The following is a 12,055-nucleotide window of genomic DNA, read 5'->3' as shown; positions in this document are numbered from 1 at the left end:
ATATTCTTTCTCCCCATAATACTGATGCTCCTACAACCACTGTGAGAGAGGTGTGTGGAGGGAAAGAAAGGTAAAACCACGTATTAAAAAATGGTTTCTGATTGCCGCAGAAATCATGACAGCTGAATGGAGAAAGATGTTCCATAGGCATTTCACCAGAATTACAAAATAGGGCAAGATGTTGCATTTCAATTCTTTTCCCAGGTTTGGCTTTGTTTTCTTAATACTTGTTTGATAACCCACAGACCATTCTCAGGCTATAGCAACAAATTATCTCTTTGAAGGTCTTCCTCATTTCCTGGCTACGAAAGGCATAGATCAAGGGATCAATCACTGAGTTGCACATGATGAGAATAAGGTACATGTTGAAGTGAGACATGAAGCAAACACAGTAGAGGTTTTGAGGGCAGGAGATCATCAGAATGAGATGTAGGAAGAATGGAGCCCAGCAAACAATGAAGATGCCGAGAAGCATAGTCAAAGTGATGGCTCCTTTCATGCTGGTTCTTTGACGGACAGAGTTGTACCCAGGCAAAGCAGCTATTTTCTTCACATGAGTACGAGCCAGGAGGAACATATGGATGTACAGCGAGACCATGAGGAACAACATGGTAAAAAACATAGTGATGAGACAAATGATCACATACGTTGATTCATAATAAAGAATGAAAATAATGCCACAGCCCGTGCAAAAGGTCCAGATGCATGCAATAATAAGCCCTGATCTTTTCACTGTCATGATGTTGTGATAACGCAGGGCATAGAAGATAGTGATATACCTGTCTACTGCTATAGCCAGCAAACTGCACATGGAAGCCACCACAGATATGCAGATCATTGAATCAAAGACATTGTCTATATGACGGACAAAGGCATCTTCCATAATTATGTGTCTATTGTTTATCAAGTATATTGTTATGGTCTCCCAAGCATTAGACACACTAACCAGCATGTCAGCCACTGCTAAACTGCAAACAAAAAAATACATGGGCGAATGCAAGTTCTTGTTTTTAACTATTGCCAATATAACTAAGATATTTTCAAGGAGGCTTACAATGCCCAGAGTTAGGAATGCCTCAGCTGCAATGACCACTTGCTCACATGGTGATGACTTGTTCTTGACAGTAGGCACAGTAAAGTTGCTGCCAAAGGCACTCAGGTTTAGTTCAGAAACACACAGCTGAGAGGACGTGTTCATCTCTGGAAGCAAACACGTTCTGTTCTTTCTGAGGGACTTGCCAAGGAGTGAGGTAAATACATTTTCCAAAAGGCAAAAGACCCTGCCAAAAAAAACATAGCATGACAAGAACAGGCAGAAGTTGACAAAACAAATATTACCCACTTCTATTTAATTTGGCTTGTACACATCCTGCCTTTTCCACATCATATTCCTCTACTGATTCTCAGTTAATGTCAGATTGTCTCAGAGTTTTTCTGCCCATCCTTACTGGGAAATTAAAACCACAAACAAAAAAAAAGAGATTAATGCACTCTTCATTCATAGTTTTGTTTGTTCTATTCAGTCCCCCAGAAGTGAGCATAACGTCCTGGAAATTCTGCTGAACAACAAACAAGAAACAGTTTTCAAAGTCTTAATTCTCAGACCTCAGAAATGCAGGAGAATATAGTATTAGGTTTGTCAGAACCTACTCACTTGAATACAATATATAGACGTTTGAATTATTGCTGCAATTAAGAATTGAACATTTTCAGTAAAAGATTTAAATGCTTTCCTGACCTTTGTACTTCTTAAGTTCACATGAACTGTATTATAAACTGCTTGCCTGTGCAATACTAGCATGCTCACTTAAAAGCATAGTATTAAACACCTAACCAAAGCAAATCCATTCATTTCAGGATACACTAAGGTTACAGAATCAGTACGGGTGGAATTCTATCATAAAAATAAGTTTTCTGTTCCAGACCACGGGTATTCTATTCAGTGCTCTTTTGGTAATGACAATATTCAGGGCAAGTTGTAAGCCATAGGATTCCTAATAAGGGCAATACTTAAAGCTGATTGTCAGTGACTTTTTGCAAATAAAATTCAAAGCATATCAAGCTAAACAATTTTCAGTTTTTAAAAGTAACCTTTATTTGCAATCAAGAATTAACTGTACCTTTACCAGAGCTGGTCCTTCAGCTGCTCTTCCTCTTCATCACCTGTAACCTTTCCTCCAGATAGCAGAAGTTTCAGCCCCCCTCTTCACCCTCCATCTGGGGCTGGGGACTCCTTGGTGGAAATAGATGACAAAAGTAGAGGAAAATGAACGAGTGAATCCATAGAGTCAAGTCTGACCACATATATATTACTGACTGTGCAACTGCCTTTTTATAGACTCCAAGCAATAATGACTTCAGTACTCAAACTGTGGCTCCTCCTCCCCTTCTTTGCCCCTCTGAACTTCTCTTTTCACAGATTTTCTTAGCAACGGCTTGGGTTTTTACCACCATCTAGTGGTCTTCTCTTGTCTTTCTAACTGAACAGTGATTCTAATCTAAAATTGATGATGAACTTTTCATAATATTAAAGGGGAAAATGTACTAGGCGTGCTCCTTTCCAAAAATATTTCTTTTTTGTTTTCTCTGCTGTTGCTAGTACTCACTGACAATAAGTTCATACTGCAATAGTACTCCAAAAGAGGTGAGAGCAGAAAATTGCTATTGAAATGGGAGGCTTATTATTGTTATAAGCCTTTTGTCTTATATTCACAGTTACAATTTTGCAAGAATAAGAATCACACTGTTACAAAACTCAGAGAACATACAGTCAAGCCCATCACACAAGTAATTTGTGTGAAAAAATAGAACAAACAAACAGTTGTGCTCCAGTCCCCTTGCTGGAATAGAGATTTTAATGCCAACGTGGAAGGAGTACACAGCACATTGTGCGGGGAGCTGGGGCTTCCCGTGATGGATGTGAATTCCCCCAGGTTTCACAGGGTGTAAGGGCTGGCAAACTCAGTGCTCGGTATTGCAATAGCTGCAGTCCCTCTGCAGGTCTAGCAGTCAGGCAGCCAATGCTCATTCTGGGCCCTACCTGGAAGACAGTAAAATCAGTGCAAGTCTTTTCTCTAGCAAATGGCCTCTGCTTCCACGTGCAGACTGAGGAATGCAAAGCACACACCTTCCTCACACTGCCAAATGCGCTTTATGTTATCTGCTAACCAGCTAGTCAAACACCATGTAGGATTTGAAGTTAGCTTGAGATAAAAACTCTCTGTTTCTCCAAATCACCACCTTACCACAAATTAAGGGGAAGGGGGAGGGTGGTTGTGCTATGTAACAGCTTCAAATGCTTATTTTTAAGCTATAGCATTTTTTCTTAAAGAATCGCCACCAGCAAACACGAACTTTGTTGCTATATCTTGTACCAATTTTGTTTTCAGTGTTCAGATAGAGTTTATTGTCACAATGCAGCTAAATTCATATTTCTGATTATTATATTCCACAGAAGCTTCCCTATTGTTACTGCTAGCTTCACTCTAGGGACACTAAAAGACCTGGGCCATGGTATGAGATGTTCTTACGTACAAATAGTCCCTGCACCAAAGGAGACAATGAAAAGCATTTTTATTCATTTGAGTAAAATGGCTCTTCTAGCATTATGCAGTTACAGTCTGGAGATGAACTTTGCATGCCCCTTCTGCTCACTACCGGAAAGAGAATTTAGATTATCACAAAATAGAGATAGCAAACTATGCTCAAGTGCAGCAGTTAGATTTGAGCAGATAATGCCAGCTAGTGAACAGCAACACTCCCTGTATCTCACCTGTGTGACAAATCTGAGCTCATAGCTCTTCTCTGTGGCCCAAAGAAAAGAACAGAGGATGCCCGTGTGCAGTCCTCTTTCTGTTCTTCAATATACAACATGTTTTAGTTCTCCTAGGTTATTTTTAGTTGATTTATCCTAGTTATCTTTCATTATCTTTTGCATAGTTTCTGATTTTCCCACTGTAGACCCTGGAAATCTAAATGTAAAATTTTACTTCTTTCACTGTTCTTATATCTACCAAGAATTGTGCAGATGCAATGTTCTTTCCCCTTCCAATTATTTATCTTCCAGTATTCTATTTTTTGTTTATTACACTCTCTCTTTAAATTCCTCTGTATGTTCAGTTTAATAAAGTTCTTTGCAGCCTAGCTTAGCTGCCTTTACAAAAGTTCACACTGTACCTGGTAGACCAGCTGATTACAAGAAATAAATCACACATCAGACTCAATGCTTTGGCTGTTATTCCTTAGAGCAATGCCAGGTCTCTCACATACAAATTACAAATCAGCCTTTGGATTCTTCTTCCACAAGCCAGACACTGCACACATAAACCCTGATACAAGTGTCTATGCTGGATAAAGAAACACCCTTATGTACAAAACCTGCAGAAAAATTACCTGCCTGGAAACGGGAGTAGTGATATAGATGTAGTTTGTTTATGTTACTGGATGAAATGAAAAAAAAAAAAAATTCCAAAAAATAGTTTAAGAAGCAAGTAGTGGAAGGACATCCAATTAGCAGTGGGTGGAGGCACGCAGGTGAGTTACATGGGTTGTAAGTAAAGGGGCATGGGACTGGATCTTTGATTCTCTCAGGAAAAATGCAAGAGTGGCTTGACCTTCCAGCTGGAGGACTCCTGAATGAACAGGCTGGTCTTTTGGACATTCATGATCTTGGTCTTCAGCTCCCTTGTTTGTTCAGGTAAATAAATGCTCTGTCTCTACAGATAGGTTGCTCCTCGGTGTTTTCCAAGGCCACAAGGATCGTGTCAGGACTGCCAGTGTGGGCAAACAGTACCTCATGCATTGCAAACCCTGCACTGGTATTTAGCTATTGGGCTGTACCAACACAGTACAGGACCTGACCCCTCGAGCGCACACAGAGTGGGCACCCTGAGGACCATGCTGAAGCCCCTGTCCTGTTCTCAAAACACCATTTTCTCTCCACAGATGGAAAGAAGAGAGGTTGGACTCGGGGGCTTGGGGTGTGGGCACACAGGTCTCCCTGCAGTGTAGAAACAAGCACAGCCAGGTCATACACCACAGAGCCAGGATCTGGAGCCCTTGGGAGTGCTCCTGAGGTCCACGGTCATCCCAAAAGGGATGTCAAAATGTATCTTTAGTAAAAGGTGTTTTGTTCTGTACTTCATGTGGCATCTTCTCTGGTGTAAGGAAAATGCTAACTGCTGCCCAAGAGTTTGCGCTGGGCTCCAGGAAAAAAGATCTAAAGTGCCCCAGAAAGACATAAGTGAACATAAGAAGGAAGTAAAACACCATTCTGGCAGAGAACATCAGACATCAGGGCCTGTTTCAGTCCCATGCCGTTTCTTTCCATTGTGAAGCAGTGAGAGCATAAAGCCGCTCCAGCTGCACATCTGCCTCTCAGGCTTCGTCAGCCACCGGAGTGGGAACCGTGACAGTGTCACTGGCAGGGACACCCAGCCCCTGCCTGCCACCAGCACCACCAGCTATCACACCCAAGCTCCCCTTCGCTCAGCACGCCCACTAGGACAGGAGAGGCCATGACTACCCTGGCCTGTAGGCCAAGTTGCATCATGTCCAAACGAGCAGGGAATTGCATGCCACCTTCATGACAGCAAGATACTGATTTTATCAATGAACACATAAATGAGGACAGCAGCACAACATGCCCCCAAAGAAGTTGCTATAAGAAGAGCTTATTGCATTCTGGTGCTAATCTGTGCTAATCTTAGCAGGTTCAGAGAAGAGTTTTCCTGATGCTAATACAAATCTTCCCAACTTGTCTAGTGCTAATACATTGAAACAATTTAATTCCAGTGTCCTTCTGTAGCTATTTTTATCTGTGTGATGAAAATACATTTGTCCTTCATAACAGAGCTCCGGATAGGTGCTCTTAGGCTATTTACAAAATCTCTCTTCTGTCTGCTCCTTGCCTGTGCTGTCACTAGCGTAGTATTTCAGAGCCACAGAGGATCCTCTCAGACTGCTCCAAGAGACAACCCATGGATCACCAAAAGTTAAAATTGTGGCCTTTTCTGCCTTTGAATCACATAATCACATATTTCTCTTGACCTCTGTGCTGAATAGCTTTGGCTAAGGCCCATCAAAGTCCCCACTGTTACTTCCCCAGCATTACCATCCAGTAAGCCTTTAATAAAGACAGGCAATTAATTGGGATAAAAAAAAAAAAAGGCATGTATATGTCCTTTCCTTAAATATAAAAGCTGAATGACAGTGGTGATAGACCTTTTGTAGTTCAGTATCCTCCCCTGTCCAGGGGATGGCTGAAAACCTAAAAGGCTTTGCAGTAAGTGGTGGTATAGGGAATACACTCTTTTACATTGTGGCCCTAATCTTCAAACCAATACTTGGATTTTTTTTTTCAGGAAGAATCACAGAAAAGCAAGACTGAAAAAAGACATCAAAATATAATGTAAACTGCACGCTGTCAAAGGGTGGGATTAGCCATACTTAGCATCACTGCACTAACACTTCTAACCATCACCCGTTTAATCTGAGTTCTTCAAAATGGTTTGAGATAATCTCTGGCCACTCTCAGTTGGTACCCTATCAGTGTTGCTTCTCGCATATAGAGTAGAAAGCTGTAAAAGAGGCAATACAGTATAAAAGGCATTTTAGAAAGACATATCCTAATAACCTAAACCGGACAATGTAATAACTAGACCCCCAAACTGTAAAAGGGTAATAAGAGGTTTAGTAACCATAATTTTTATGTGCCTTCTAATGGGAGCCAATTCCAGTAATGAATCATCCCCTAACATTTTGTCAGGGCACGGGTCAGCAGTATAGACCTGGTGAATCATACAGAAGTGCCAGCTACAGACTCAAAAAAAAACCAGATGTCCAGTGAAAGACCATAGAAACTTTCTGACAGACAGGATTGGTAATTCAATAATGGACAAGCAGATGGGAAAGAAAAAAAAAAAAAAAACCAAAAAAAACCCCAATGCTTAGCATTATTATAATCCAATAATTGGTTATTATTGGATACTACTTGCTACAAGAGAAAGGAAAGTATTTCTTGCTAGACCACACAGAAGACTTAGTATGTCTTTATTCATTAGTATAATGATCCAAAAAAAATGATAAAAAATGTTACTTTAACTACATATTCTAAGACATTCCATGTCTCATTTCTGCAAGCTTATCTTGCGGTATGGCAAAGGCAAACATTAAGAGCACATTGTTTATCTGCTTCATAAATGCTTGTGCATGAGAATAATTTTTTTAATATATAAAATGCTGCTAATTTTTTATATAATTCAGCTTCTCAGTGGGACTTAAATGTTTGAGCATTTTAATTTTTTTAGAGTGACCACCGGCAGTTCAGTGAGTGCTGACATATAATACCCGGTCTTCACATTCAGAATTCCCCATTCTTCCAGCCCAGTTCATAATACAAGTCCTACGTACACACTAGCTGCCAGGTAGACCTTCCAGTCATACATTTACCAATAAACGTTCACAAGCAGATCATTCTTTTCCCAGCAAGAACCAGCTGACTTTATTTGCTCTCTTTTTGAGGAGATCTAAGAAGAAGTAGCCCAGCCTAAGACTCATTTTGTTTCAGCTGGGACCAACATGGGGCTTGTTTCACAGAAGTCCTCCCTGATTTTAACTGGCCTGCCCTGTGATGACAGCCTACCAACTATTGCCCTTGGCTCAAGAAACAGGGGTCTCCCTTTGATAACAAACTCCTTTTAAAGGACCAGTTTGAGCAGGCCAGCCACGCATCTGCTATTCCCCTCTCACCTGCCTTTCTAACACATGGCCCAAGACATTGAATCTTAAACCTCCCCAGCCTAATCAGAAACACAGGGACTGTTCTTCTGCCCTAAAGTTTCACGCATTCCCAAGATACAGACCCATTGTGAAATTGAAGCTTTACTTTTCTACTGCCTACTTCCGTGGTCCAGCTCCAGCTTCTCTTGCAGCTTAACTCCACCTTTCCTTAAATTTCATCAAATCTGTGAGCTCTCTGGTTCAGAGTTTCCATCTTCCTCGTGAAAAAAATGTGAACAAATTCAGGTACAAACAGGCACCTCACAGGGTGTCTGAGTACATCATTGCATTTACATTAACAGATAAAACCCGAGAGATTACAGACCACTAGCAAACAGCAAAACTTCTAAACCTGATGCACCGCACTTAGGTCATCCTTCCCTGAGAGTTTCCTGCGTGTATAAAAAGCCACCTAGTCCTCAGAAAGAGCGAGAAAATTCTGATTTATGGGGTTTTAAAGAGACCCCCTGAACAGCTGCTCACTTCCCTTTTCCCTCCTGCCAGATGAACACTGGAGCACAACATGAATCCTTCCCTGGGAGCACTGCACTGCCCATCCCGGGCTGGCTGCCTGGTTTGAGCAGAGAGCCCTGACAGCTCAATGTCTCGCTGTCCTGTACTGTCTCTGTAGTCAGGTGTTGGCATTTTAGCCCAACATGGGGATGACAAACAAGATGAAGGACAACCTTGAAAAGTTATAGAGTGAGAATAATAACGAATTCACTATACCCACAAAAAAAAACATTGCTACACACACAAAATTCCAGATGCAGCAATGTGTGCACGGAGTTCCTATCTAGCCAAGTGCAAATATCACTGATTCAATACATATGATAACTAAAAGTAAGTATACATGCCATCCAGGCAATTTTCAAGAATACTATCACAGCAATATCAACATTAGAAGCAGTTTTCAGTGCTATTTCTAACTTCTCTGTACTGATATACAGGTTCTTTCCTCACTCTCTGTTCAGGTTGGTAAAAAACGCAGTTAATTCCTGTTTAGTGAGGTGTCTAAGTAAACCAGAAATGAGAATTAAATCATAACCATTTAGCTCAGAAATTAACGTTTTTCTCAGGGCCTTGCTACACTACTTTTTATGAGCTTTCCTATAACACATGCTTGCAATATACAGTGTGTTTTTTTATGTAAGAATGTTTTATTTAGTGTCAGGATGTTTTTTAATCACTGTATGCTGAAAGAGAAAAATAAACAACATTATTTCAGGAGTAGGAATTATTTCTTTCCTAGCATTCACCTGTCAAGGAGGGAAAATGTGGAGTTTTGCTATGGCTGAAACCAAAGATGTAAAAATTTAAAAGACAAATTATGTTATTCAGAAACAAACGGATCTGCAGAAGGAAGTCCAGTATTGTGTCTGAGCCCAGAACATTGTCTTCCATACTGAAGCAACCAGTGCCAGTAACCAGAGAACCTATATGAGTTTATACTAAAGCATTGTCTTCAATGGCAATCTGTTTGCTGACATACAAAAACCAAGTGACTCTCATGAAACCTTCATATTCGTGGCATTAAAAATTTCAAGCACCATTAACCCCTCACAAAAGCAGGCGCCACCATGTGTCCTGCTGTATTTTGTGACTAAGCCAGCATTAAGAGTGAAGCAGAACTTGAAAAAATTCTTGTCATACTGGTTTGGTGAAGCTGCCTATAAGCTGCAGTTTTATGGCTTTCCTGGGCTTACAAAGTGCCTGGTTATAAAAGAAGACCAGAAGATAATTTCTTTAAGCAGGTTTTGAAACATGAATCAGAACAACACCTTGCTTCCTTCCCCACCACCCCCACCACCCCCGCAAAGGAAAAAAAAAAAAAAAAAAAAAAAAAAAAACGAAAACCAAAACACCAACCAAAGAAACTTAGTATTATTTCAGAGAGAGGTTAGCCTCTAGAGCAACCTCTGGTTCTAACAAAAATAACCCAGAAAGCCCAGTGCATGGGTTAATCATTCAAGCTAAAAAAAGGATGGCAGATTTGTGTCTCCAATAAATGAGCTGCTATTGGATCAATTAGGAAACCAATTTCTTCAAGAGCTAAACTGGATTATATGCCATGGTTTCTCAATTGAATTACATTTCTTCATGCAATCTCTAATTGCTGATAAATAAAAATAAATAGGTGCTTGGCATCTACGATCTTTCTTACTTCCTCTTACTGAGCTTCTCAATTATTGCAGCGTGGAGGTCAATGATGGCTAGACATCATAGCCTTCAAAGTGGTGTAAAGCAGCATCTTTGAAAAAGTGACCTTTGTGCTTATTAAAGAATCTGACTGCCTAAAATGCATCTCAAACTTTATGGCTAGCTGAAAGCTGGTATTGAAATATTTCTATTTGGGGGATGAAAAACAGACACATCAAAATTCTGGAAAAAACCCGAAGCTTGAATCTTAAAGAAAAATCAAACTAAATCTTTCCAACTAAAATGTATTTGAGTTGCCAGCCTTCACAGTCTCCAGGGCTGACAGGCAGAAAGCTGAAGTGCTCTTCAAGAAAATCACTAGGGAGTCAGGAGGGAAGATGCAGTTGTGGAGAACTTAGAGCAGAGCAACACTGATAAGAGTTCCTGTTCCACACATCCATATAAGACACATTGACAGAGCAGCAGTTTGATACCACAGAAACACCATGGCCCTCTAGTTCTAGTGACTATGCTTGTACTACTTGTACTCTCCTCTGGACGTTTAGAGACACCACCACTGTTGTTACAGCAGTTTAAACAGCAAGGATTGCACTCACTAGTATAGCTCCATTAATGTCAGTAATGTCACTCAGCTAGACAGCATGGCTCTGATTATCAAAACTCAGAATATTTTTGTTCATACATCCTGATCTGTCAATGACTAGCTCATATGAAAAATTCCCTGAAAGCCAGCAGGGAACAACCGAGGTCTGAACACCTACTTAAAAACACACAAAGGAGTAGCAAAGATTTAACTCAGGCATCAGGGAAAGTAGTAGCAATGTAGTTGGCTTATGCAAATATTTTTTTATTCAAGAGAAGGGGACAAAAATGTCAATTCAAGGTTTTGGATCGATTAGAAGAATCAGGACAAAGGGAAATTGCAAGTCTCCTGACTTTTCTCCAGAGAATAAATTTGCAGGCAGAGCAAGTTCACAGGCATTTATTGAAAGAATAGGATGAAACAAAAGGAGCCTAATTTCCAGTGATGGGAAAGAAATGCACTTGGTTAGCATACATCTCAATTTTAGTTACAGAATGAATATTGACCTGCATTACCAACCTTACCAAGTTCAATGATACCATCACTTCTGAAAACCAGGAAACACAAAGCACACTTACCAATACAGCCTGATTGCAGCCTTAGCTGTAGGACAGGTGGAGCTTTGTCTTAATACATAGACACAAACTAGAGAAAATCGATTGTCTTGACCAGCATGTTCAGTTAATTTGAGGTTTGCAACCCAGTACTGGTTTTGGTGTTGAGGTAATTTTAACTGCTACTAATGTGGTGACAATAATACTGAGAAAACAAAACTTAAAGTAAGACACAGTTTACTTGTTCAAATTTATAGAAGTTTATTTTCAGCAGATTAAACAAGACTAGGAAAAAATTGCAGTGCTTCTCAGTCATAAATAATACGATAATTGATTAAAATACAAAGGCAAATGAAAGTTCAATATTATTTTAGAATTTATAATGTAAGAGAGATAAGTTGATAAGTTAATCAATTAATGGAATTTCTACCTCTTCATCTTCACTAGAGTATTCCTAAAAGACAGCAACTTGCGTGTAACTAGATGCTTCTTTCTAAAGTCTTATTACATTATTTTGAGATTAACATAGCAAGCTTGTAAAGTGGCAGAGAATAACAGGAAGGCCATGTGAATTTCCTATGAAGACACGTTCCTATGAGTTAGAGGTTGCAGTGAGAAAAAGTTCAGCACAACTGATTCACTGATATTTTTATCCTAAAGGTTTGTGCTGGATTTCATGCCCTGCAATGAGGTGATCAATACCTGACCTGGCAGAGAGTTAAAATGGGGTGGACAGGCAATTCAAGCACTGGCATAAAGCATGCCAGTATCAAGTTAACCCACCAAAATTGTTTAAAGAAATTTGAGCCAGCTGAATGAGTCTGCATGGCGTCAGAGCTTTACGTCACAGCCATATTTCTAAAAGAGGACCAGAACATTAACTTTCTTGCCACGTCAAACCACAGTGCCTACACCCCTTACAGTTGAGGTCTTTGACAATTTTAATATTTCAGGCTAACATGCAAATTGCTTGCAACTC

At 40.1% G+C, this 12,055-nt stretch overlaps 1 protein-coding gene across 1 annotated transcript; it reads right to left on the bottom strand.

The window, feature by feature from the left end:
- Window positions 1-220: 220 nt before the first annotated feature.
- MC5R (melanocortin 5 receptor) lies at window positions 221-1,198 on the bottom strand. Its single transcript, XM_010082198.1, has one exon. It carries the CDS (start codon window positions 1,196-1,198, stop codon window positions 221-223), a length of 978 nt encoding a protein of 325 aa, XP_010080500.1.
- Window positions 1,199-12,055: the final 10,857 nt, after the last annotated feature.

The sequence above is a fragment of the Pterocles gutturalis genome, unplaced genomic scaffold (assembly GCF_000699245.1).
Source record: "Pterocles gutturalis isolate BGI_N339 unplaced genomic scaffold, ASM69924v1 scaffold18104, whole genome shotgun sequence".
NCBI classification, from domain to species: domain Eukaryota; kingdom Metazoa; phylum Chordata; class Aves; order Pterocliformes; family Pteroclidae; genus Pterocles; species Pterocles gutturalis.
Note: the sequence above shows the minus strand (reverse complement) of the source record. Positions and strands in the feature narration are given on the sequence as shown.

Bases quoted from the DNA above. Each gene is read 5' to 3' on its own strand.
- MC5R (XM_010082198.1), bottom strand. From the start codon at position 1,198: ATGAACACGTCCTCTCAGCTGTGTGTTTCTGAACTAAACCTGAGTGCC.